We start from the raw sequence: 25,150 nt of genomic DNA, 5'->3' as shown, positions 1-25,150 counted from the left end.
TGCCCCTCCCATTTGACCGCGGATGGGCAGCATCTGCGTCAGTTTCCGAGGCCCCGCCCTCCGGATGATGTAACACTGACGCCGCGCATGCTCACTGCATCCAGATGGGTGGTGTTTTCCTTTCCGCTCAGTGCTGAAGCCGATTCATTGCGGCAGCGGGATCGGGAAAGGTCGGGATCGCTGTTTGCGGGCCGAAGTTTTCACTTTCCCATCGGTGAGTATTGAGCCCGATCCCGAGCAAGGAGATCTGATGTGGGCCGTGATCCCCGAACTGAGGGCCAGTTACTCATTTAGTACCCAGTTATCTGGGCTCGTCAGAAATGTGTAGACTTCACTGAATTTGCATTGAACGATCCAAACCAGGAGCCCAGGCTGTCTGTTTCCACAGAATTGCAATGGGAGTCCCGTCAGCCGGTCACGTGAGGCTGTTTACCGCAGATCTGCCCCGCCCTCCGCTTTGTGACGTATGATCACGTGGTGTGCCAGCCGTGGGGCTGGTGTGTGAGTGGCAGATTCAGCTGTTGACTCTGTGAGGCTGGGTCCTGGTGCAGCACAGTTTTTGATCCAAGTAAAATGGACTCGGGGTCGAGCTGCCCGGGTTTATGAGGCGCTGAGTTCTGGGATCAGATCTTTGTTTCTGGGGTTCCTTTGGAAACAATGACTGCTGATCTGAGGAGAGACTCGAGGAAATCTGCAGATGCTGGAATTTCAAGCAACACACATAAAAGTTGCTGGTGAACACAGCAGGTCAGGCAGCATCTCTAGAAAGAGGTACAGTTAGGACAAGGGTCTCGGCCCGAAACGTCGACTGTACCTCTTCCTAGAGATGCTGCCTGACCTGTTGCGTTCACCAGCAACTTTTATGTGTGTTGCCTGTAATCTGAGGAGAGGATGCGTTCCCATTCCATCCTCACAGGTAGTGGCTGCTCTGTGTTTGCATCAGTAGAAATAAAATAGACCAGTGTTCAAACTGTGTTTGGAAATTCCCCCTCACTGTCTATCAGGCAGTGGAAATTAAACATAAACACAAGATGCAGGAGATCTGCACTAAAAACTGAAAATGTGTGAGGCCATTCTGATAAAACGTTATTAACCTGAATCGTTACGTTCGTTCCTCTCCCTACAGCTGTTCCTTACCTGCTGAGTGTTTCTGGTAATTCCAGTTTTTTTAATGTCACTCACCCTGGTCTGGTTTATATTTCCTGAAATGAACCTGTTTTAACCTGGAAATGCAAATGGCTCGTTCTGTGATAGTAGAACATGAAAGAAAGCACAACTTTTCCCTGGTACCAACTTGTCTGTTATTTCTGGAAATGTGTCCTGTACATTTGTTGCTATCAAGGTTTACAAGAATAATCTCAGGAATGATCGGCTTTATGTATTGTCACGTACCCCGTGACGGGTTAAAGAACCAGCAGAAATTGAAAACAGTTTGGAGTCCTGTATTGCTATTAACTAATACTATTTATTAGTAACTATGCAATACAGTAATATAAATGCAGATATATCAAACAGGTTAGCAATGAATATGGAAATCAAGCTTCTTCAAGTCTAAGGGTAAATAGATAGTCTTACGATGATGAGTAAAGTTCAGTTCAGTTTGTGGTATTGAGTTGAGTAGTGATGGAGAGAGAGAGAGGGAGAGATTTGAGTCTTCAGGTGAGCTGATGCTGTCGATCTTCCCGTTGTCCTCTGAAATCCTTTTGAAGTCACTGACTGTGACCACAACAAAGGGGACCGTTCTTCTGTGGTGGAATTATCAACCCACGCGAGGGTTCGACACATGAATAGCTCCCCACCGGTCACACCCTTTTCACACTTCAAGAGCCGCTGATCGATTCTCCAAAACCCACCTTTTCTATGGGCACAACAAAGCTCATTCAGTGTCCAAAACCATTGTGTCTGTAGCTCTATCATCTGACCTTCTATTTATCTCACCGCACTGAATACCAACTGCCTATCAAGTAGCTCCTCCCTTCTCTCTGTAAGAATACAGAAGCTGAGAGTGTCCTTGCAAAAGTGTAAACATACTGCTGAAAAACCATAACATCATCTCAAAGCAGTCTTCGTCTCTCTCTCCTTCTTTCTCTCTCTTTTAACAAGGTGTCTGGTGTTGAATACCCCTCTATCTCTCTTTTCAAAAGCACAGTTCATAGGGGTAATTCACGACCCCTGTCACACCCCTTTCCTTCAAAAAAAAATTGACACAGGCAAAACTTTTAGTTTAAATGGAAATTACAGAGTTTAAAACAATACATGTATAATCTTCAGATAACAGAGCAAAAACGTGTACAATTTCTAACTTAACATCTGGATAAATAATCAGCTATAATATTGTCAGTACCTTTCACGTGTTTGATTTTCAGGTCATATTCTTGCAATATCAGACTCCAATTTAAGAACCATCTATTTTTATCCTTCATCTTAGTTAGAAACACCAATGGATTGTGATCCATGTAAACCACAAGTTGTCTCTGGGCAGGACAAATATAGACTTCAAAATATTGTAAAGCCAGAATAAGTGCTAGTAATTCCTTTTCAACAGTGGAATAAATTTTCTGGTGCCCATTAAATTTGTTGGAGAAATAAGCTACTGGGTGTTCAATGTCATCCACACCCTTCTGTAACAGTACTGGCCCAGCAGCTTCGTCACTAGCGTCTGTTGCTATAGAAAATGGTTTGGAAAAATCAGATGCTTTGAGCACATGGTGATAACACAGGATGGTTTTTAGTTGTTCAAATGCTTCCTGGCAAAGGTCACTCCATACAAATCTTTCACTCTTCCCGAGGAGTTTTGTTAGGGGGAGAGCGATGTCAGCAAAGGTCTTACAAAACTTACGATAATACCCAACCATTCCTAAAAATCTCCTCAAAGCTTTCTTGCCGGTTGGAACAGGAACCTCAGCAATAGCTTGAACCTTGGCCTGTACAGGAGCCAGTTTGCCCTGGCCTACTACGGAGCCCAGATATGTAACTGTGGCATAGCCAAATTCACTCTTATCCAGGATCACAGTAAGATTGGCCTTGGAAAGTCTTTCAAACAGTTTTTCTAGACCTGCAATATGCTCTTCTTACATGTCATTCCAGACCACTAAATCATCAATATAAGCCCCCGTGTTTTCTAAACCTCTAATCACAGAATGGATCATTCTTTGAAATGTCCCTGGAGCATTTTTCATCCCGAAGAGTAAAACATTATACTCATACGTCCAGATGATGCCAAAAATGCTGATATTTCGTTAGCCCTCTCTGTTAAAGAAACACCCCAGTATCCTTTTAACAGGTCAATTTTTGTAAGGTATTAGCCTTTCCCACTCTATCAGTATAGTCATCCACTCTCTTTCCTTGTTCCTTCTTGTTTCCAGTTTCTTGTTCAACCATTTTACTTTTCTCTAAATTCATTCCATAAGGATGCTCTTTGATCGGCTGGGCTGAATTTACAATGACGTCATGTCCTGCAGAGATACACTGTCTTAGAATGTCAGGAAATAAATCTTAATGCTTGCTAATTAATTCTTGCAATTGTTTTTGCAGTGTAGCTTCCAACTGATGGACCTTATCAGTAATATTTTTCAAAACAATGGAATTCTTAAATCTTGTTGATACTAGATTCAAGATTCAAAAAACTTTATTGTCATTCTAACCATGCATCAGCTCTGCAGGGCAGAATGAGACAGCGTTTCTCAGGGGCAGTGTAATCATAACATAGCAAATGCAACACTAAATAATAAACATAACAATAAATAGTAAAACACAACAGCCACATGTCAGTTAAAATCAATTATAAGTGTCCAGTGCAAGTTAAAAGTGTCCAAAGCAGAGTCAGGTGGAGCAGCTATTTAGCAGTCTGACTGCCTGTGGGAGAGAGCTGTTGTGGTTTTAGTTTTGATGCTCCTGTAACATTTGCCTGATGGCAGAAAAACAAACAGTTCATGGAGAGGGGTCTTTGATTATGTACCGTGTTTTCTGGAGGCATCGACTCTGAAAGAGGCCTTGGACAGAAGGTAGGGAAACCCCAATAACCTTCTCTGCTCCCCTAACCACCCTCTGCAAGGCTTTTTTTGCAGCTGGAGTACCAGGTTGTGATGCAAAAGGTCAGCACACTCTCAACCACGCCTCTGTAGAATGTAGTTAAGATGTTAGTGGGGAGTGATGCTTGTTTAAGCTTCCTCAGAAAGTGCAATCTCTGCTGGGCCCCGTTTCACAATCCCAGTGGTGTTCCTGGACCAGGTGAGATTGTCCGAGATCTGCACCCCAAGGAACTTGATGTTTTCCACTCTCTCCACTGCGGAGCCGCTGATGCTGAGGGGTGTGTGCTCAGTAGGTTAAAATGATTTTGCACCTCTTCCCCAGCCATCACAACTCCATTTGTTTTCATAACAGTACCCACAGGTGCTACCTTATCAAACAAGTGTTTTATTTTAATTTGAACATTCTGCAAACTTTCCTTTGCAAGGTCACAAACCTTGTTAAGTCTCTCCCGCATATTAACCCATATTTCCAAATCAGACCATAGTTCTCCGAGTAGGATCAAAGGTCATTTTGGCCTGTGACCGCACACAGGTTCAAATAGACTACACTCCAATGATTTTTGAATCGAATCTCCAACAGCAAATAAGAGTAGGGGAACCCCCTCATGCTGTTTTTTTTTTCCATTTTCCACACAATATGTTTTAATCATGGCCTTAAGAGTGGAGTTGAACCATTCCAAGGCTCCCTTGGACTCTGTGTGATATGCAGATGACCCAATGTACCTAGCTCCCAATTCTCCGACTATCCCCTGGAATGTTCTCGAAGTAAAGTTACTACCCTGGTCAAATTGAATTTCTTTGGGGAGACCTACCAGTGTGAAAAACCTACTGAGTGCTTTTACCACAGTCTTGGCCTTGATGTTTCCAAGAGGAACGGCTTCAGGGAACCTAGACACAGCACATATAATTGTTAACACATACTGATGACCAGCTGCAGTCTTTGGAAATGGGCCTACACAATCCACTATGAGCCTGGAAAAAGGCTCACCAAAGGCAGGTATTGGTCTAAGTGGTGCTACTTGAATAACCTGATTAGATTTCCCCTCAACCTGACAGGTATGGCAAGTCCAGGAAAAATTCACAACATCCTTTCTTAAATTAGGCCAGTAAGGTTCCTTCATAATCCTGTTTCCCCCGGCATTTTTAAAGTATGACTATTCACTGTCTTTCTCACTCCATGATGTCCACCTAAAGGCATACTGTGAGCCATGTTTAAAATTTCAGCCCTGTAAACTTTCGGAAGCACTACCTGATGCACAACAGCCCAATCCTCACTTGCAGGCACAGTGGCTGATCTCCACTTCCTTATCAACACCCCATCTTTAAGATAATATCCTGCTGACTCTCTCTGAACCTCCTCTTCTGTGAGAGCTGTCTCCTTTAAAGCCATCATTTCAGAATCTCGCTTCTGTTCCTCTATAAATTCCTCCCTCAATAAGGACAAACCTTTCCCATACACCTTACTCTCATCACCTTCACTACCCTCCAAGTCCTGCTGGAATATGGAAGGTAGAAAAGTCTATCACACATCATCATCTTGGAGAGGTGTCAACCTCCCCCTCATTGTTTACTAAACTTAGCATGATCACCAGACTTATAAAAACCATGTGTATATTGTGGAAGATCCACTTATCCAAACAATCCACTTATCTGATTTCTACGACCTCTTTTTTGACTTGTTTCCATAGCAACTCCTACAGGTGGCTTTTTCTCAAAACCGTAACTAATGCGTGGCTGAGGGATTGGAGCAGGGGGCAGGGATTCAAGTTTTTGGATCATTGGGACCTCTTTTGGCGCAGGCGTGACCTGTACAAAAAGGACGGGTTACACTTGAATCCTAGGGGGACCAATATCCTGGCAGGGAGATTAGCGAGGGTTACTGAGGTGACTTTAAACTAGAATGATTGGGGGGTGGGAATCAAATTAAAGAGGCTAGGCGAGAGGAGGTTAGTTCACAACAGGGGGCTGGGAACCAGTGCAGAGAGACAGAGGGGTGTAAAGTGAGGGTAGAAGCAAAACGTACTAAGGAGAAAAGTAAAAGTGGCAGGCCGACAAATCCAGGGCAAGCATTAAAAAGGGCCACTTTTCAACATAATTGTATAAGGGCTAAGAGAGTTGTAAAAGAGCGCCTGAAGGCTTTGTGTGTCAATGCAAGGAGCATTCGTAACAAGGTGGATGAATTGAAAGTGCAGATTGTTATTAATGATTATGATATAGTTGGGATCACAGAGACATGGCTCCAGGGTGACCAAGGATGGGAGCTCAACATTCAGGGATATTCAATATTCAGGAGGGATAGACATGAAAGAAAAGGAGGTGGGGTGGCGTTGCTGGTTAAAGAGGAGATTAACGCAATAGAAAGGAAGGACATAAGCCAGGAAGATGTGGAATCAATATGGGTAGAGCTGCGTAACACTAAGGGGCAGAAAACGCTGGTGGGAGTTGCGTACAGGCCACCTAACAGTAGTAGTGAGGTCAGAGATGGTATTAAACAGGAAATTAGAACTGTGTGCAATAAAGGAACAGCAGTTATAATGGGTGACTTCAATCTACATGTAGATTGGGTGAACCAAATTGGTAAAGGTGCTGAGGAAGAGGATTTCTTGGAATGTATGCGGGATGGTATTTTGAACCAACATGTCGAGGAACCAACTAGAGAGCAGGCTATTCTGGACTGGGTATTGAGCAATGAGGACGGGTTAATTAGCAATCTTGTCGTGAGAGGCCCCTTGGGTAAGAGTGACCATAATATGGTGGAATCCTTCATTAAGATGGAGAGTGACATAGTTAATTCAGAAACAAAGGTTCTGAACTTAAAGCGGGGTAACTTTGAAGGTATGAGACGTGAATTAGCTAAGATAGACTGGCAAATGACACTTAAAGGATTGACGGTGGATATGCAATGGGAAGCATTTAAAGGTTGCATGGATGAACCACAAGAATTGTTCATCCCAGTTTGGCAAAAGAATAAATCAAGGAAGGTAGTGCACCCATGGCTGAGAAGAGAAATTAGGGATAGTATCAATTCCAAAGAAGGAGCATACAAATTAGCCAGAAAAAGTGGCTCACCTGAGGACTGGGAGAAATTCAGAGTTCAGCAGAGGAGGACAAAGGGCTTAATTAGGAAGGGGAAAAAAGATTATGAGAGAAAACTGGCAGGGAAACATAAAAACTGACTGTAAAAGCTTTTATAGATATGTAAAAAGGAAAAGACTGGTAAAGACAAATGTAGGTCCCCTACAGACAGAAACAGGTGAATTGATTATGGGGAGCAAGGACATGGCAGACCAATTGGATAATTACTTTGGTTCTGTCTTCACTAAGGAGGACATAAATAATCTTCCAGAAATAGTAGGGGACAGAGGGTCCAGTGAGATGGAGGAACTGAGCAAAATACATGTTAGTAGGGAAGTGGTGTTAGGTAAATTGAAGGGATTGAAGGCAGATAAATCCCCAGGGCCAGATGGTCTGCATCCTAGAGTGCTTAAGGAAGTAGCCCAAGAAATAGTGGATGCATTAGTGATAATTTTTCAAAACTCGTTAGATTCTGGACTAGTTCCTGAGGATTGGAAGGTGGCTAATGTAACCCCACTTTTTAAAAAAAGGAGGGAGAGAGAAACCGGGAAATTATAGACCGGTTAGCCTAATGTCGGTCGTGGGGAAACCGCTGGAGTCAGTTATCAAAGATGTGATAAAGACGGAAATACTTATGTGCATTCTCCTGCAGGGGTTTGAGATCCAGTTGTCAAAGGGAAGGCGGGTAAGAACTGCCACCATCTGACAAGTGGACTGCCTTAGTCAGGTTACAGCTATATGTATATATATATATATATATATATACACGCACACTAACCCCAGACATTACTATTGGAAGATGTTATTTGAACTGGTACGCCCACCAAGTCTGTTGGTGCAAAACTTAATTACTTAGATAAGAGAGTTCGCTAAATCAAGGTTTTAATTACAGATGGATGCACTGTCCCAGCCTTATCAGTTATTCCCTTTGCAAGGCCCTGACTAAATTACAGACAGATGATCATTCCTGTGATTATTCCCATCACTTCGCTATCCAGCCCGATTAAAATTAGTTCCCAAAGATTCAACTCCTCCTATTTTTCTGGACTCCAAAGCGGCATTGGACTATGTTAACTGTAGTTTGGTTGCAGCCGAGGTTTGAATGGTTTTAGGTCTGGTGAATTATTGTTATTTCAGAAAGAAAAGAAGCTTTCAAGATTTCTGATTTACTTCAGATGTCCTTTGATCGATGGACCATTTAAAGAAGATGTGAACTTTTTGATGTGACTGATGAATGACATTTCCGAAATCTGTTTGGTTTACTGAGCGAATAGCGAACAGATTATTAACCAGTTTGATTATTTGTGCCTATCCTCTTTTTTCCATTAACTAAGTTACAGTGTTCATAGTTCATAAGGACTTTTTCTTATATATACATAGTTGGGAGTGCTTAGAAGATAGATAGTTAGTTTTCTCTTCTAAAAACAGATTTTCATTGGGTGTGTAAGTTAAATGGAAAATGGTGCTGATTTTTCTTCCTTAGAGATTACAAAGACATTCTTCTTTTTGTTTAATTTTATGGTTTTGGCATTTTTGGAGATTGTTTCTGCATTCCCCAGCTTATTTTTAAGGATTAAGTATAAACATTTTTTTCCCTCTGCAGGGCTTTCCTATTTTAGGGCTGTGTGTTTTTTTCTGTAACTGGGGGGAGGAATTAAGGAAAGCTTTTAAAATCACCATTAAAATGGGCAGCTCGCAGAGTGTGTCTCTTTTTTTACTTCTATGGGGACGCATTTTGGCTCTTTTTGTCTGAATTTCGGGCTTTTCAGTGTGATGGGAGGACTGGGGTTAGTATTGAGTTATAAGATTAATTGTAGGATTAATTTTAGTTTTCTTTATTGTATTTTTTTTCCCATTACGGAGTTCCGGAGCGTGCGTGTTTTGTATATGGTTATACTTATCACCGCCAGTTTTGATTAGCCTGTGCTGGTATGCGTGTAATTATGTGTTAAATAATTTCTTTATTTCGTGGTAGCTAAACAGATAATCATTATAAGTTGGAACGTATGTGTTTGGAATCATCCTATTAAGTGAAAGAAGACTTTTAAAATCATTAATCAATTCAACCCAATATAATTTTTATTCAACAAACACATATCAAAACGGGCGATCAAAATAGGTTTTTTTAAAATGTGGAAGGGCCTTCAATTTCACGCTACTTGGCAAAATAAAACAAAGGGAGTATCTAATTTTATTAAATCTAATATTTTATTTATCCAAGAAGACATTGTGTCAGATATTAATGGTAGATTTTTAATTGTTAAAGGAACAATTTGTAATAGAAAAATTGTCCTGGTTAATCTGTGTGGACATAATGTAGATGATCCTCCTTGTTTTTAAAAATGTATTTACTTTATTGCCGGATTTAAATGAATATCGGTTGTTAATGTTTGGTGATTTCAACTGTTGTTTAAGTCCTTTGATTGACAAGAGTTCAACCAATCAGTGGCTTCCGAGTTGTTCTGCATCACTTATTAACTCCTTTTTAATTGATTATTGCCTGGTTGAGGTTTGGAGACATTGCATCCAAATGATAGAGATTATTCTTTTTTTTCACATGTTCATATAAAAAAAAAATTGAGATTCGATTATTTTATAACTGATCTCCGATTTCTGTCCAAAGTCCAGAAATGTGAATATGATGCTATCATTTTCTCGGATAATGCGCCTTTAAACTTAGCTTTTGAATTGAATTATGTCGTTATAGCATATTTGCCTTGGCGTTTTCCAGAAAATTGATTACAAAGTTTGGACTTCGTCAAATTTATTGAGACTCAGGTAATTTTTTTTTCTTTTTAATAATATGGGAGATGTGTCAAAATTGATTATATGGGATATATTTAAAGCATACAGTGTTTTGCGTGGTCAGATATCTCCTATTTAGCTAAGCTTAAGAAACGGACAAAAACAGAGTTAGATAAGATTTCAAAACAAATTAAAGACTTGCGGAATAATTATGCAATCTCTCCTAACAGTGATTTATTCAAACAAAGGGTTGAACTACCATCACAATATAATTTATGATCAACTTATTCTAATGACAGAAATTTGCTTAAATTGAAAAGTCAATTTTATGTGTTTGGAGATAAAAATAATAGGCTTTCTTTTTAAATCTTTCTATTGGACAGAATGCAACTTGGACAGAAATTTTCAAGTTCTGTCCAAGTTGCATGCCATCTTGGACAATGTCTCCCATCCACTACATAATGTACTGGGTGGGCACAGGAGTACATTCAGCCAGAGACTCATTCCACCGAGATGCAGCACAGAGCGTCATAGGAAGTCATTCCTGCCTGTGGCCATCAAACCTTACAACTCCTTCCTTGGAGGGTCAGACACCCTGAGCCAGTAGGCTGGTCCTGGACTTATTTCCTGGCATAATTTACATATTACTATTTAACTATTTATGGTTTTATTACTATTTATTATTTATGGTGCAACTGTAACGAAAAGCAATTTCCTCCGGGATCAATAAAGTATGACTATGACTACCAAGTTCATAAACATAATAACAACAGTGATATGAAGAGATTGGAATTACCTTATTGTTAATAAACATATACAAAGTACTACAAATAGTACATGTGTAATAGACTTCCAAACTCTCGATATAGTTAATCATGAAGAAAAAAATAAATAAAAAGAAAGGGATGTTGCAAAGAAGAACCCCAAAAATCAAAAGAGAGCTAAAAAATAGAACTAATTGCTAAACCCCCCAGAAAAGCAAACAGAACAAAACCAATATATTAGATTAGATCGAATACATTCATTAATGTCGTCAGCTCAGCTCCTCTATTCACATATTCTAAGTTAGTAAAAAGGATTCGGAAAAGGTCAAACTACATCATATGAAAATGTTGAATAAATAGCTTACAAGTCTCTTCAAATTTAACCGAAGGATCAAAAATTACACTTCTGATTTTTTCTAAATTGAAACATGATATAGTTTGGGAAAACCATTGAAATGTAGTCGGGGGGTTGGTCTCTTTCCAATTCAATAAAACGGACCTTCTGGCCATTAATGTAACAAAGGCAACCATCTGACAGGCTGAAGAGGATAAAGGTCTATGTTCCATCATTGGCCAACAAAAAATTGCTGTAATAGGATGGGGTTGTAAATAAAAATGCAAAACTTTTGAAATAATATCAAAAATAGCTTTCCAGAATTTTTCCAAGAGAGGGCAGGACCATAACATATGATTCAAAGAAGCCACCTCAAAGTGACATCTGTCACAAATAGGATTTATATGGGAGTAAAAACGAGCTAGATTAACTTTAGATATGTGGGCCCTATGCACTGCCTTAAATTGTATCATAATATAGTTAGCCCATATAGAGGAAGATATATAGGTAAGTGAAGTTGAAGTTCCCTTTCCCATTCATTTTTTAAATTTATCAGATCTACCTGGCTGTATTTTCATAATTATGTCATAAATAGTTGCTATTAATCCCTTCTGATAAGGATTTAAACCAAAAATGTTGTCGGTGATATCAGTAGAGTGTGAAATCGGAAAGGTAGGCATCATTGCTAATAATAGTCATAATGAGATGCTAATAATCAGCTGTTAGCATCTCAGATAAAAGCAGCTACAGCCAAAAGACACACTTTAAAAATTCAGAAGAGAGATGGTAGTTTATCATGTAATTATGAAGACATTAATACAAATTTTCAAGACTTTTACATTGACGTTTATAAATCTCAGTTTTCAGTTGATCCTTCTAAAATGAATGCCTGTTTACAAAAGATCAATTTTTCTCAAATTTCTGTTGATGATCAACAAACTCTTGATGCTCCTATCACTGAAAATGAAATTCAGAAAGCTTTTTTTCCAATGCAATCTGGTAAAGCTCCTGGACTGGATGGTTATTCTGTAGGATATTATATAAAAGAATGAAAAGTTGCTTTCTCCATATTTGTTGGAAATGCTTAAAGCTTCTTTTTTGATAGGAGAGTTACCTCCCACATTTTATGAAGCTTCTATTTCTTTAATTCTTAAGAAAGATAAAGACCCTACACACTGTGCTTCATATAGACCTATTTCATTATTAAATAAGGATGCTACAGTTCTTTCAAAAATAATGGCTAATAGGCTGGAGAATATACCAGCTAAAATGATCTCTTAGGACCAAACAGGTTTTGTAAAGGGCCGTTATTCCTTCTCGGACACTCAGAGACTGTTAAATGTTATATATTCATCCTTTTCTAAGACTCCCCAAATGCATTGTCTCTCTCGATGCTGAAAAGGCATTTGACAGAGTTGAATGGAAAACTTATTTAACGTTTTGGAGAAATACAGCTTTGGTATTAATTTTAATAAGTGGATTAGAATGATATCTGAAAGCTTTATTGCTACACTTATTACCAATAATTGCAGATCTCCTTTTTCTCGGCTTTCGCAGGGTACGAGGCAAGGATGTCCACTAATTCCCCTGTTATTTAATTTGGTGCTGGAACCCTTGGCTATTGCACTTTGTGAAGCTAAAGATATCCATGGGATTTTCATAAATAGGACTATTCATAAGATCTCCCTTTATGCTGACAATCTCTTAGTTTATATGTCAAATCCTGAAGAATACATTCCTAGTTTATTGAAACTATTAAACGAATTTGGAAAGATTTCGAGATATAAATTAAACCTTTATAAAAGTGAATTATTTCCTCTAAATGATTCTGCTTCTATATATGATGACATTCCTTTTAAAGTTTGTAGATGGAATCCACTTACACTTTTGTTAGCCAGCCGAATTCATGCAGTTAAAATGATGATTTTACGAAAATTTTTATATGTATTTCAAAATATCCCTTTTTTTAACTAAGAAGCTTTTTGATCAGGTTAACTCTATTATTTCATCTTTTGTTTGGAATTGTCATAAGGTGGTGGCTGGGAACGGACCCAAGTGCAAGACACAGACACTGAAGTACTAGGGACAGGACTAGGATACAGGGCAAGGGCTAGGACATTGACACAAAAACCAGGAACCCAGAACAGGACTGGACAAGAGAGCTAGGAGCCCGGGCTTGGACTCCGAGCCAGATACTGGAGAAGGATCCAGAACCTGGGTCTTGCCTCTGGCTCAGACCCCACAAGTAGGCAAGGACGTGACTTGGCTGGCAGGCAGGACGAGGCTGGAGTCTTCAGGCTTGAGGTGAGGCGAGGCTGGAGACTTGAGGCGAGGCTGGAGGCTGGAGACTTGAGGTGAGGCTGGAGGCTGGAGACTTGAGGCGAGGCTGGAGGCTGGAGACTTGAGGTGAGGCTCAAGGCTTGGGGTCTTGAAGCTCCTCCTGGGCAGGGCGTGGATCACCACCCAACAGAGGCAAGGGATAGGAAGGGACAGAACCAACCGTAGGGTAATGGCAATATGGCCTGGCTTACCCGACGGAGGCAAGGGATAGGAAAGGATAGATCCAACCATAGGGTAATGACAATACAGCCTGGCTTACCCAACGGAGGCTAGGGACAGGAAGGGACAGAGCCAACCGCAGGGTAATGGCAAGACGGCCTTACTTACCCAGCAGAGGCAAGGGACAGGAAGGGAGCTAGGTACAGGGTGGCTCCAAGACTACAGGCGAGGCGAGGCGAGAGTTACCGGCAAGACAAGGCAGGGCTTCAGGCGTGGAAACAGAAGGCAGGGGAAAGGGTACAAGGAGTAAGGACAAGAATATCTGGTAGACAGGAAAACCTGGAGCAAGGGTTGATGGACCGGACCATTAACCGGAATGCAGACTTCACGGTCCGGACCATGACAGGAAAAATAAAAGACTAAGAATTGATATATATCATTTACAAAAATTAAAAGAGGATGGAGGTCTTGCTCTGCCTAATTTAAGAATGTATTATTGGGCTGTTAATTTGGAATTGAAAGCTGTGAAACAGTTTCATCTAACCTCATTATTAGGACCTTCTATACCTGTACAACTGGCCAAAATTGCTGAATTAAATTTATATCCTGTGATTAAGCAGTCATTATGAATTTGGTTCCAGTTTCGTAATTTTTTTTGATCTCAAAAAATTTTAACTTTTTAGTTTATTGAAATTATTTATTTAAACCTTCATTAAGAGATCCTACCTTTCTTCTTTGGAGGAATAAAGGAGTTTATTGCTTCATTCATCTGTTCCAAGATGGCCGATTGATGTCTTTTGAGAGTTTAGCAACTAAATACTCTCTCTTGTATTCACATTTCCTGCAATATCTTTAGGTCTGTCTCTTTTACAAGAATATTTAAGTAATTTTCCATATATACAGGATTCTGTCCTGTTATATTTTATTTCAAAAATGAGCCCTTTTGTGAAAGGTTTTATTGGGAAAATTTATAATTTATTGTTACAACAGCATAATTACCCTTCACTTTAGATTAAGCAAGATTGGAAGACAGAGCTTAACATGACCTTGATAACAGAGGATTGATTGCGGATTTTGAAGTTGGTTAACTCTTCTTCGATCTGTGCCAGTCACTCTTTAATTCAATTTAAAATTGTACATCATTACTATTTGACAAAGGAGAGACTGTCAAAAATGTTTCCGAATGTTGATAGTCAGTGTGATAGATGTAAAACTGAGACAGCTATATTGACACACATGTTTTGGTCGTGTTCTATATTGAAACATTTTTGGAAATCTATTTTCTCGACAATTTCTAAAGTTTTAAAAATTAATTTATAACCTCATAAATTGACAGTTTTGTTTGGTAAAATCCCTCAATGTATTCAGGGTATTTCTCTATCGGACCAACATGTGACATGATTGGCCAGAAGGGCTATTTTGTTGAAATGGAAAGATGCTTCTGCTCCTACTTTGATACAATGGTTCTCTCAGGTGATGCTATGTCTTAGTTTGGAGAAAATCAGAAGTCGAACTTTTGATCCTCGATCTTTAATAATAATTTTGTTGATCTTTAATAATAATTAATAAAAAAGATTTTAAAAATGAAAATCAGTTATTCCCTTTGCAAGGCCCTGATTTAATTACAGACAGATGTTCATTCCTGTCCTTATCGGCGAGTCCTCCTCCCTTTACTCAAACGAGGGTACAATGTACAATGTTATCAACTAATGAGAGTACAACGTACAATGTTATCAGCTCTCAGTCTGTCTCTCTGCAAGCTGCAGAGAACTGGTAATGAGCCTGTCTTAGCTAACCGCTGAATACAGAGTTTACTTCAGTTCAAACATTCCTATTCAGTCCCAATTATTCTTTCAGCCAGAGGTTACATAGGTTCAAAATGATTTTTTTATATATCCTCAATTTCTCAGGAGGATTCAGGGGAAATATTTATGTACAATATAGAAACTGGTGTTATCTGTGTGTATTGTGGCAATGCAGAAGTTGCTGGATAATTTACAAGTGGGAAGAAGTGGAGTGATATTTGGAAATCTGACTTATAGAAGCGCAATTTAGCAAGCAAACTACATATGGAAAATGTGCAAAAGCTCTGGGGAGAAAATCCTTCATTACCCGTTACAGGCCTGCTACCTAGGTTGTGTGAGCGCGCAGATGAACTCGATCGATCCCAGAGAAGATCAAAGTTCTTATCGACAGCTGTTAAAATTAATACCTCTCTATATAAAATTCACTGTGCACATGTTATCGCTGGGTATAAAAATGCACAGTACAAGATTTATGTGCACACTGGTCATTACAAATTAGAGGGGACATTGGTGGGAAGGTGGGGAGACCTCCAGTGTCCCTGATGCCCTCACCTACAAGATGTGCATCCAGCTGCAGCTTGTAACCCTGCACTTTAAGGAGTTGGAACTTGAAATGGATGAATTCCGGATCATCCAGGAGTTGGAGGGGGTGATAGATATGACATGAAGAGAGGTGAGTTACACCTAAGGTGCAGGTCACTGGAAACTGGGTGAGAGTCAGGAAGGGGAAAGAGTTTAAATAGCCATCACAGAGCACTCTTGTTGCTATCCCGCACAACAGCAGGTGGACCACTTAGGAAACTGTTGGGGGGATTACCTGGCAGAGGAAAGTCAAAGGGATGAGAGGGGATTTGTTCGTTAGGGGAACAGAACAAAGGGGGAATAATATCCTAGTGGTAAGGATTGCTAGTGCTAGTGTGGGGGGAAGGGTGATGTGGTTAAAATAAGTTGAAGTGGGAATGGCAGAACAGATAGTGGAGAGGGTGAATTGAATTGACTTTATTACATACATCCTTCACATGCACAAGGAGTAGAAATCTTTATGTTACGTCTCCGTCTAAATGTGCATTATGTAATTTATACTACAAACCCCATTTCCAGAAAAGTTGGAATATTTTCCAAAATACAATAGAATCAAAAATCTGTGATATGTTAATTCATGTGAGCCTTTATTTAACTGACAAAAGTATAAAGAAAAGATTTTCAATAGTTTTACTGACCAACTTAATTGTATTTTGTAAACATACACAAATTTAGAATTTGATGGCTGCAACACACTCAACAAAAGTTGGGACAGAGGCATGTTTACCATTGTGTTACATCACCTTTCCTTTTAATAACACTTTTTAATCATTTTAGAAATGAGGATACTAATTGTAGTAGATTTGCAATTGGAAATTTTGTCCATTCTTGCTTGATATAAGACTTCAGCTGCTCAACAGTCCGTGGTCTCCGTTGTCTGATTATCCTCTTCATCATGTGCCATACATTTTCAATAGGAGATAGATCTGGACTGGCAGCAGGCCAGTCAAGCACACGCACTCTGTGTCTACAAAGCAACGCTGTTGTAGCCCATGCAGAATGTGGTCTAGCATTGTCCTGCTGAAATAAGCATGGATGTCCCGGGAAGAGACGTCGCCTTGATGGCAACATATGTCTCTCTAAAATCCTAATATACGCCTCAGAGTCAATGGTACCTTCACATACATGCAACTCACCCATGTCGTGGGCACTGATGCACCCCCATACCATCACAGATGCTGGCTTTTGCACCTTTCGTTGATAACAATCCCAATGGTCATTTACACCTTTGGCACGGAGAACTCGAAGCCCATTTTTTTCTGAAAACTAGCTGAAATGTGGACTCATCTGATCACAGCAGACTGTTACACAGTCTTTCGTTCCATCTGAGATGAGCTCGGGCCCAGAGAACTCGCCGGCGTTTCTGCATAGAGTTGATGTATGGCTTCCTCCTTGCGTAATACAGTTTCAAGTTGCATTTCTGGATGCAGCGACGGACTGTGTTGAGTGACAATGGTTTTCCGAAGTACTCCTGAGCCCAGGTGGCTATAATTGTCACAGTAGCATGACTTTTCTGTGCACTTTTCAATCTTATTTTAACTCTGTCCCAACTTTTGTTGAGTGTGTTGCAGCCATCAAATTCTAAATTTGTGTATATTTACAAAATACAATTAAGTTGATCAGTAAAACTATTGAAAATCTTTTCTTTGTACTTTTGTCAGTTAAATAAAGGTTCACATGAATTAACATATCACAGATTTTTGTTTTTATTGCATTTTGGAAAATATCCCAACTTTTCTGGAAATGGGGTTTGTAATTTATAATAAATTGTTTGTACATAGGACAGTCAATATAACATAGAAATGCAATTGTATCAGCATGGATTAATCAGTCTGATGGCCTGGTAGAAGATGATGTCCCAGAGCCTGTTGGTCTTTTTGCTGTGGTACCGTTTCCTGGATGGTAGCAGCAGGAACAGTTCGTGGTTGTGGTGAATTGGGTCCCCAATAACCTTCGGGCCCTTTTAACACACCTGTCTCTAAAAATGCCCTGAATAGTGGGAAGTTCAACAAATGCGCTGGGCTATCTGCACCACTCTCTGCCAGGTCCTGCGATTAAGAGAAGTACAGTTCCCATAAAAGGCAGTGATGCAGCCAGTCAGGATGCTGTCAATTGTGTTCCTGTAGAAAGTCCTTAGGATTTGGGGCACCAACCCAAACTTCAACTGTCTGAGGTGAAAGAGGTGCTGTTGTGTTTCTTTCACAACTCAACTGGTATGTACAGACCATGTGATATCCTTGTTGATGTTTATGCCGAGGAACTTAAAGCTGTTCATACTCTCAACCCCACATCCATTGATGTCAATAGGGGTTAGCCTGTCTCCATTCCTCCTGTCGTCCACAATCAGCTCCTTTGTTTTTGTGACAATGAGGGAGACGTTGTTTTCTTGACACCAGTCAGATGTTGTTCAGACCTCAGATAGAGTCAGCAATCAAACGTTTGAGCATGGTGCGATGAATGTGCTGAGCTGTGTATATCACAATGCAAGAAGCATCGTAGGAAATCTAGATGAGCTCAGGACAGGGAATTATGATATTGTAGCCATTATTGGAACTTGATTGCACCCAACAATCTGAGGGATGTAGAGGAACAAGTTTGTAGAGAGATCGCAGACCATGCCAAGAAACAAAGATTAATTCAGAAAGTGATTTTAACTTTCCATATATTGACTGAGCCTCCCATTCTGTAAAAGGACTAGATGGGGTAGAGTTTGTCAAGTGTGCCCTTAATCAATACGTAGAATTCCTGACGTAGAAGTGTGCAATAAGCTATTAGGGAATGATCCAGGGCTGGTGACAGAAATTAGCGATAATAATGTCATGAAATTCAAAGTAAATAAGGAAAAAGAGAAGTCTGGTCCATGGGGTGAGATTCTAAATCGGAGAAAGGTCAATTTTGATGGTATCAGATTGTTTTGGACAGGCTGTTTTCTGCAAAGAAGCACTTGGTAAGTGGGAGGCCTTCACCAGGGAAATTTTGAGGGTGTAGAGTTTGTATGTGCCTGCCAAAATAAAAGTTGAAAGGTGACTGGTGCAGGGGACCTTGGTTTTCAAGAGATAATGAGGCCTGGGACATTTCTTTCCCAATGCCTCAGACTTTTGGGTACCCAGACTCATTAATGACTACAATATCATAATTCCACGCCCTGAGCTCATATGACATTTTTTTAGTCATCTTCTGTTAGCTTCTAAAAAATTCCCAATAGTTTTTGCTCTTTTGTTTCCCCTCTCTTTGGCTTTTATGTTGATGTTGGCTTTGGCTTCTCATTTCAGCCACGGTTGTGTCCTCCTGCCTTTCCAATGCTTCCACTTCTTTGGGATGTATCTATCACTCAGCTCCAGAATTGCTCCCAGAAACTCCAGCCACTGCTGCTCCTTTGTCACTCCGACCGTATCCCTTCCAAACAAGTTTGACCAGCTTCTCTGTCATAGAAACATGGAGTAGTTCAGTACGGAAACAGCCTATTTGGCCCATCTAGTCAATGCCGAAAAACATTTAAGCTGTCTAATGCAACCACCTGCACCTGGACCATTGCCCTCCATACCCCTACCATCCAGGATCCCATCCAAACTTCTTCTAAATGGTGAAACCGAGCTCATATTCAACTCTTGTGCTGTCATCTCATTCCACACTCTCACGACAATTTCAGTAAAGAGCTTTGCCAAATGTTCCCGTTAAATTTTCCCCTTCCCCACTTACGCATGACTTCTGGTTGTCATCCCACCCAAACTCAGTGGAAAAAGCTGCTTGCATTTACCCTATCTATACCCTCATAATTTTGTAGACTTCTAACAAATCCTCAAAATAATGTGTAATTTCCTTTTTTAGGTGTATAAGATGATGAGGGGCATTGATCGTGTGGATAGCAAGAGGTTTTTTTCCCAGGGCTGAAATGGCTAACATGAGGGGGCATAGTTTTAAGGTGTTTGGAAATAGATACCGAGGGGATGTCAGGGGTAAGTTTTTTACCCAGAGAGTGGTGGGTACATGCAATACACTGCCGGCTATTTGTGTGTGTGTGTTTCAGTTACTGTGGGGCCAGGCACCCATGCAGCTCAGTGGGAACAGGGAATAATACCAATGGAGAGAGTCAAACTGAGCCAGGTCACAGATTGGAGATGGCAGAAATACCCCATTCCTAATGAGACAGGGAGACTATCAGAGAATTTGATGCTCATTCCAGATACCAGCACTGTGCCCAGTTAGAAGATGATTTCTCTCTCCAACTTGGGTTGAACTTCACTGTAACAGTGTGATGTCAGATCACGCCTTAGCAACTGAAGTGATCTCATCTGAAATGTTGTTCTTCACCCATTGATGGATTTTGTAAATCTTTTCATAGGTTAAAAATGGCAAGGAATTTGTCTACGGGAATCTTGAGAACAACACGCCAGTTTTGCTGTCTCAGCCCAGATATTTAAGAAGTGGAGCAAGGGATTCATTCAATCATCCTTCCTGCTCAGACTGTGGGGAGGGATTCACTCGATCATCTGACGGACTGGCACGCCCGTCATTTTACACATGGGGAGAGGCCGTTCATCTACTCAGACAGCAGGAATGGATTCACTCAGTCATCTCAACTGAAGGTACGTCAGCAAGTTCACACTGGATAAGGCCATTCCTCTGTTCTGTGTGTGAGAAGGGATTCAGTTGGTCATCCCGCCCATGGACACACCAGTCAGTTCACACTGGACAAAGGCTGGTCATCTGCTGAATTTGTGGGGAAGGATTCACTCGGTCATCCACCCTAATGGCTCACCAGCGAGTTCACACCGGGGAGCGGCCTTTCACCTGTTCAGACTGTGGTAAAGGGTTCACTCGGTCATCCACCCTAATGGCACACCAGCGAGTTCACACCGGGGAGCGGCCGTTCATCTGTTCAGACTGTGGGAAAGGATTCACTCGGTCATCTGACCTAATGGCACACCAGCGAGTTCACACCGGAGAGCGGCCGTTCACCTGCTCAGACTGTGGGAAGGGATTCACTCAGTCATCTACACTGAAGGAACATCAGCGAGTTCACACTGGAGAGAGGCCGTTCACTTGTTCAGACTGTGGGAAGGGATTCACTAGGTCATCTAAACTGAAGGTACATCAGAGACTTCACACCGGAGAGAGGCCATTCACCTGCTCAGACTGCGGGAAGGGATTCACTCAGTCATCCGACGTACTGGTACACCAGTCAGTTCACACTGAGGAGAGGCCGTTCACCTGCTCAGACTGCGGGAAGGGATTCACTCGGTCATCCGAACTACTGGTACACCAGTCAGTTCACTCTGGGGAGAAGCCATTCAACTGCTCAGTCTGTGGGAAGAGATTCAGTCGGTCATCCACTCTTCAGAGACACCAGCGAGTTCACACTGGGGAGAAGCCATTCAACTGCTCAGCCTGTGGGAAGAGATTCACTCAGTCATCCCATCTACTGAGTCATCAGCGAGTTCACACTGGGGAGAAACCGTTCACCTGCTCAGAATGTGGGAAGGGGTTCACTCGGTCATCCCAACTACTGGCACACCAGTCAGTTCACATGAGAGCAGCCGTTCACCTGCTGTGAATGTGGGAAAGGAATCATGTGATCATCTCATCTGCAGAGACACCAGTGAGTTTACACCGGGACGAGGCCGTTCAGCTGTTCAGACATTGGGAAGAGTTTCTCTCAGCCTTCTCAATCAAACGTGCATCATTGAGTTCACACTGGGAGAGACGGTTCACCTGCTGTGAATGTGGGAAGGGATTCCCTCAGTAATCTAACCTTGTGACACACTACCGGGTTCACACTGGGGAGAAAGTTTCAATAAGCTGCATGCTGGATATTTATCCATCACCGTTGCTGAATGCAATTTCGAGAGTGACTGTCGGTGCTGAACTCTGCAATTATTGCTGCTGCTCACCACACCCAGTTCTGCACCCTGGTCACTGGACATGGGAGGAGTTTCTTCTGCTGCACATTCACCTTTAATGGGACTGGAGTTTAATATTCTGGATCTGAGACAAATAAATCAGTTCTATTTTGAACTCTGTCTCCGGTACTTAGTGAATTTATAACACACCTAGTGTACAGTAGACAGTCAACTCAGGCCGGCTGGACCCTACCAGTGATTCTGTTCCATGACAGTCCTTTTGAATTCTCCCCTGTTGTTCACCTCTCGCTCTGCCTGTGGTGATGGGTTCCAAATAGTCTCCACTCTGTGGGTGAAGAGGTTTCCCTTGAATTCTCTGCAGACTGAAGAAGTCAAGTTGACTGCAATTCTATCTGACATGCTCTTCTCCCCTGAAATCTCTGGGCTGAGGAAGAATGACATTGGTAGTTAACCTCCTCATTCATGGCTGATTTCCACATTATGGGTCATGTTCCCTGCTTCTGTAGAGTTAACATAGAAGCATAGAAAACCTACAGCAGAATAGAGTCCCTTCAGCCCACAAAGTTGTGCTGAACATGTCCCTACCTCAGAAATTACTCGGGTTATCTATAGCCCTCTATTTTTTCTGAGCTCCATGTACCGATCCAAAAGTCTCTTAAGTTATCCTGCCCCACTGTTGACGGCAGCCAATTCCACTCGCTCACCACTCTCTGTGGAAAACACTTACCCCTGACATCTCTGCTGCACCTTCTCCCCAGCACCTTAAACCTGTGCCCTGTTGTGGCAGCCATTTCAGCCCTGGGAAAAAGCCTCTGACTATCCACACGATCAATGCCTCTCATCATCTTATACACCTCTATCAGGTCACCTCTCATCCTCCGTCTCTCCAAGGAGAAAAGGCCAAGTTCACTCAACCTGTTTTCATAGGCATGCTCCCCAATCCAGGCAACATCCTTGTAAATCTCCTCTGCACTCTTTCTATGGTTTCCACACCCTTCCTGTAGTGAGGCGACCAGAACTGAGCACAGTACTCCAAGTGGGTTCTGAATAGGGTCCTATATATCTGCAACATTCCCTCCCGGCTCGTAACTTCAATTCCACAATTGATGATGGTCAATACACCGTACACCTTCTTAACCACAGGGTCAACCTGCGCAGCTGCTTTGAGTGTTCTATCGACTCAGACCCCAAGATTCCTCTGATCCTCCACACTGCCAGGAGTCTTAAATTAATGCTACATTCTGCCATCATATTTGACCTACCAAAAGGAACCACTTCACATTTATCTGGGTTGAACTCCATCTGCCACTTCTCAGCCCAGTTTTGCATCCTATCAATGTCCTGCTGTAACCTCTGACAGCCGTCCACACTATCCACAACACCCCCAACCTTTGTGTCATCAGCAAACTTACTAACCCATCCCTCTACTTCCTCATCTAGGAAATTTATAAAAAAAGTCACTAAGAGTAAGGGTCCCAGAACAGATCCCTGTGGCCCACCACTGGTCATCAGCCTCCTGGTTGTGCCTAGCTGGGAATCAGCTATTTTGGATTTGGTGTTGTGCAATGAACCGATTTAGAGCACTTAAGGTAAAAGAACTCTGAGGGGCAAGCGATCTTAATGTAATTGAATTCACCCTGAAATTTGAGATGGAGAAGCTAAAGTGAGACGTATCAGTATAACCATGGAATAAGGACAGCTGCAGAGGCATGAGAAAGGAACTGGTCAAATTTGATAGGGGAAAAAAACACTGGCAGGGATGATGGCTAAGCATCAGTGGCTGTAATTACGGGAAGCAATTCGGAAGACACGGGATATATACATTCTGAAAAGGAAGAACTATTCTAAAGACAACATCACACAACCTCAGCGAATGAGAAGGCAAAGCCAACATAAAAGCCAAAGAGAGGGTAGATCACAGAGCAAAAATTGATGGGAAGTTAGATGATTGGGAAACTTTTCTGAACAAACAAGAGGCAATTAAAAAAGTAATTAAGAAAGAAAAGATGGAATATGAAGCTAGCTAATTACATTAAAGATGATACCAAATGTTTCTTCAGATACATAAAGTGTAAAAGAGAGGCAAGAGTGATATTGGACCAGAGGAAAACGATGTCTGGTGAGAGTGGGGTGGGTAGTAATGGCGAACAAGGAGATGGCAGGTGAACTGATTTAGTATTTTGTTTCAGTCTTCATTATGGAAGCAACCAACGGGAAGGTGGAAGTCCAGATGTCAGTGTCAGAAGTGTGTGAAGTTGCTGATACTCGAGAGAAATTTCCTGTGAAACAGAAAGGTCTGAAGGTAAATAGATCACCTGGACCAGATGGTGTAAATCCCAGAGTTCTGGAAGAGGTGGCCGAAGAGATTGTGGAGGTATTAGTAATGATGTTTCAAGAATCAATAAAGTCTGATATGGTTGCAGAAGACTCCAAATTTGGAAATATCACTCTGCTATTCAAGAAGGGAGAGAGATAGAAGAACGTAAGTTTTAGGATAGTTAGTCTGACCTCATTGGTTGGGTAGGTATTAGTGTCGGTTGTTCGGGATGTGTTCTCAGGGCACTTTGAGGCACATAATAAAATCGGCCTTCAGCATGTTTGCCTCCAGGGAAAATCTTGCCTGAACAGTGTGTTGAAATTCTTTGAATTTATTGAAGTGGTAATAGCAAGATAGTCAAAGGAGAATCGGTTGATGATGTCCACCTGCACTTTCAGAGGGTGTTTCACAAGGTGCCACACATGAGGCTGGTTAACAAGTTATGAGCCCATGATATTACAGGTGTTCCAAACTTCATGGGTATCTTGTGACTGTCTTATGACCATGATGATACAATGATACAAAGATTGGAGGTGTAGTAGACAGTGAGGAAGGTTTTCAGAGCCTGCAGAGGGACTTGGACCAGCTGGGAAAATGGGCTGAAAAATGGCAGATGGAGTTTAATACAGACAAGTGTGAGGTATTGCACGTTGGAAGGACAAACCAACGTAGAACATACAAGGTAAATGGTAGGGCACTGAGGAGTGCAGTAGAACAGAGGGATCTGGGAATACAGATACAAAATTCCCTAAAAGTGGCGTCACAAGTAGATAGGGTCGTAAAGAGAGTTTTTGGTACATTGGCCTTTATTAATCAAAGTATTGAGTATAAGAGCTGGAATGTTATGATGAGGTTGTATAAGGCATTGGTGAGGCTGAATCTGAAGTATTGTGTTCAGTTTTGGTCACCAAATTACAGGAAGGATATAAGTAAGGTTGAAAGAGTGCAGAGAAGGTCTACAAGCATGTTGTCAGGACTTGAGAAACTCAGTTACAGAGAAAGGTTGAATAGGTTAGGACTTTATTCCCTGGAGCGTAGAAGAATGAGGGGAGATTTGATAAAGGTATATAAAATTATGATGGGTATAGATAGAGTGAATGCAAGCAGGCTTTTTCCACTGAGGCAAGGGGAGAGAAA

At 41.4% G+C, this 25,150-nt stretch overlaps 1 protein-coding gene across 3 annotated transcripts; it reads left to right on the top strand.

Annotated features, from left to right (window-relative positions):
• The first annotated feature begins 97 nt into the window (after positions 1-97).
• LOC140206795 (uncharacterized) lies at positions 98-25,150 on the top strand. Of its 3 annotated transcripts, XR_011888387.1 has the most exons (4): positions 98-214; positions 9,814-9,884; positions 20,178-22,139; positions 23,886-25,150. XR_011888387.1 is itself a non-coding variant. In XM_072275018.1 (3 exons), the coding sequence occupies exon 3, from the start codon at positions 20,586-20,588 to the stop codon at positions 21,387-21,389; it is 804 nt and encodes a 267-aa protein (XP_072131119.1). In that variant the 5' UTR covers positions 98-214; positions 9,814-9,884; positions 20,178-20,585; the 3' UTR covers positions 21,390-23,878. The 3 variants fall into 3 exon arrangements, 2 of the variants coding, with proteins under 2 accessions (XP_072131119.1, XP_072131120.1); XM_072275018.1 differs by lacking the exon at positions 23,886-25,150 and having other exon boundaries at positions 20,178-23,878; XM_072275019.1 differs by lacking the exons at positions 9,814-9,884; positions 23,886-25,150 and having other exon boundaries at positions 20,178-23,285.

This window comes from Mobula birostris, chromosome 13 (assembly GCF_030028105.1).
Source record: "Mobula birostris isolate sMobBir1 chromosome 13, sMobBir1.hap1, whole genome shotgun sequence".
Lineage (NCBI taxonomy): Eukaryota > Metazoa > Chordata > Chondrichthyes > Myliobatiformes > Myliobatidae > Mobula > Mobula birostris.
Note: the sequence above shows the minus strand (reverse complement) of the source record. Positions and strands in the feature narration are given on the sequence as shown.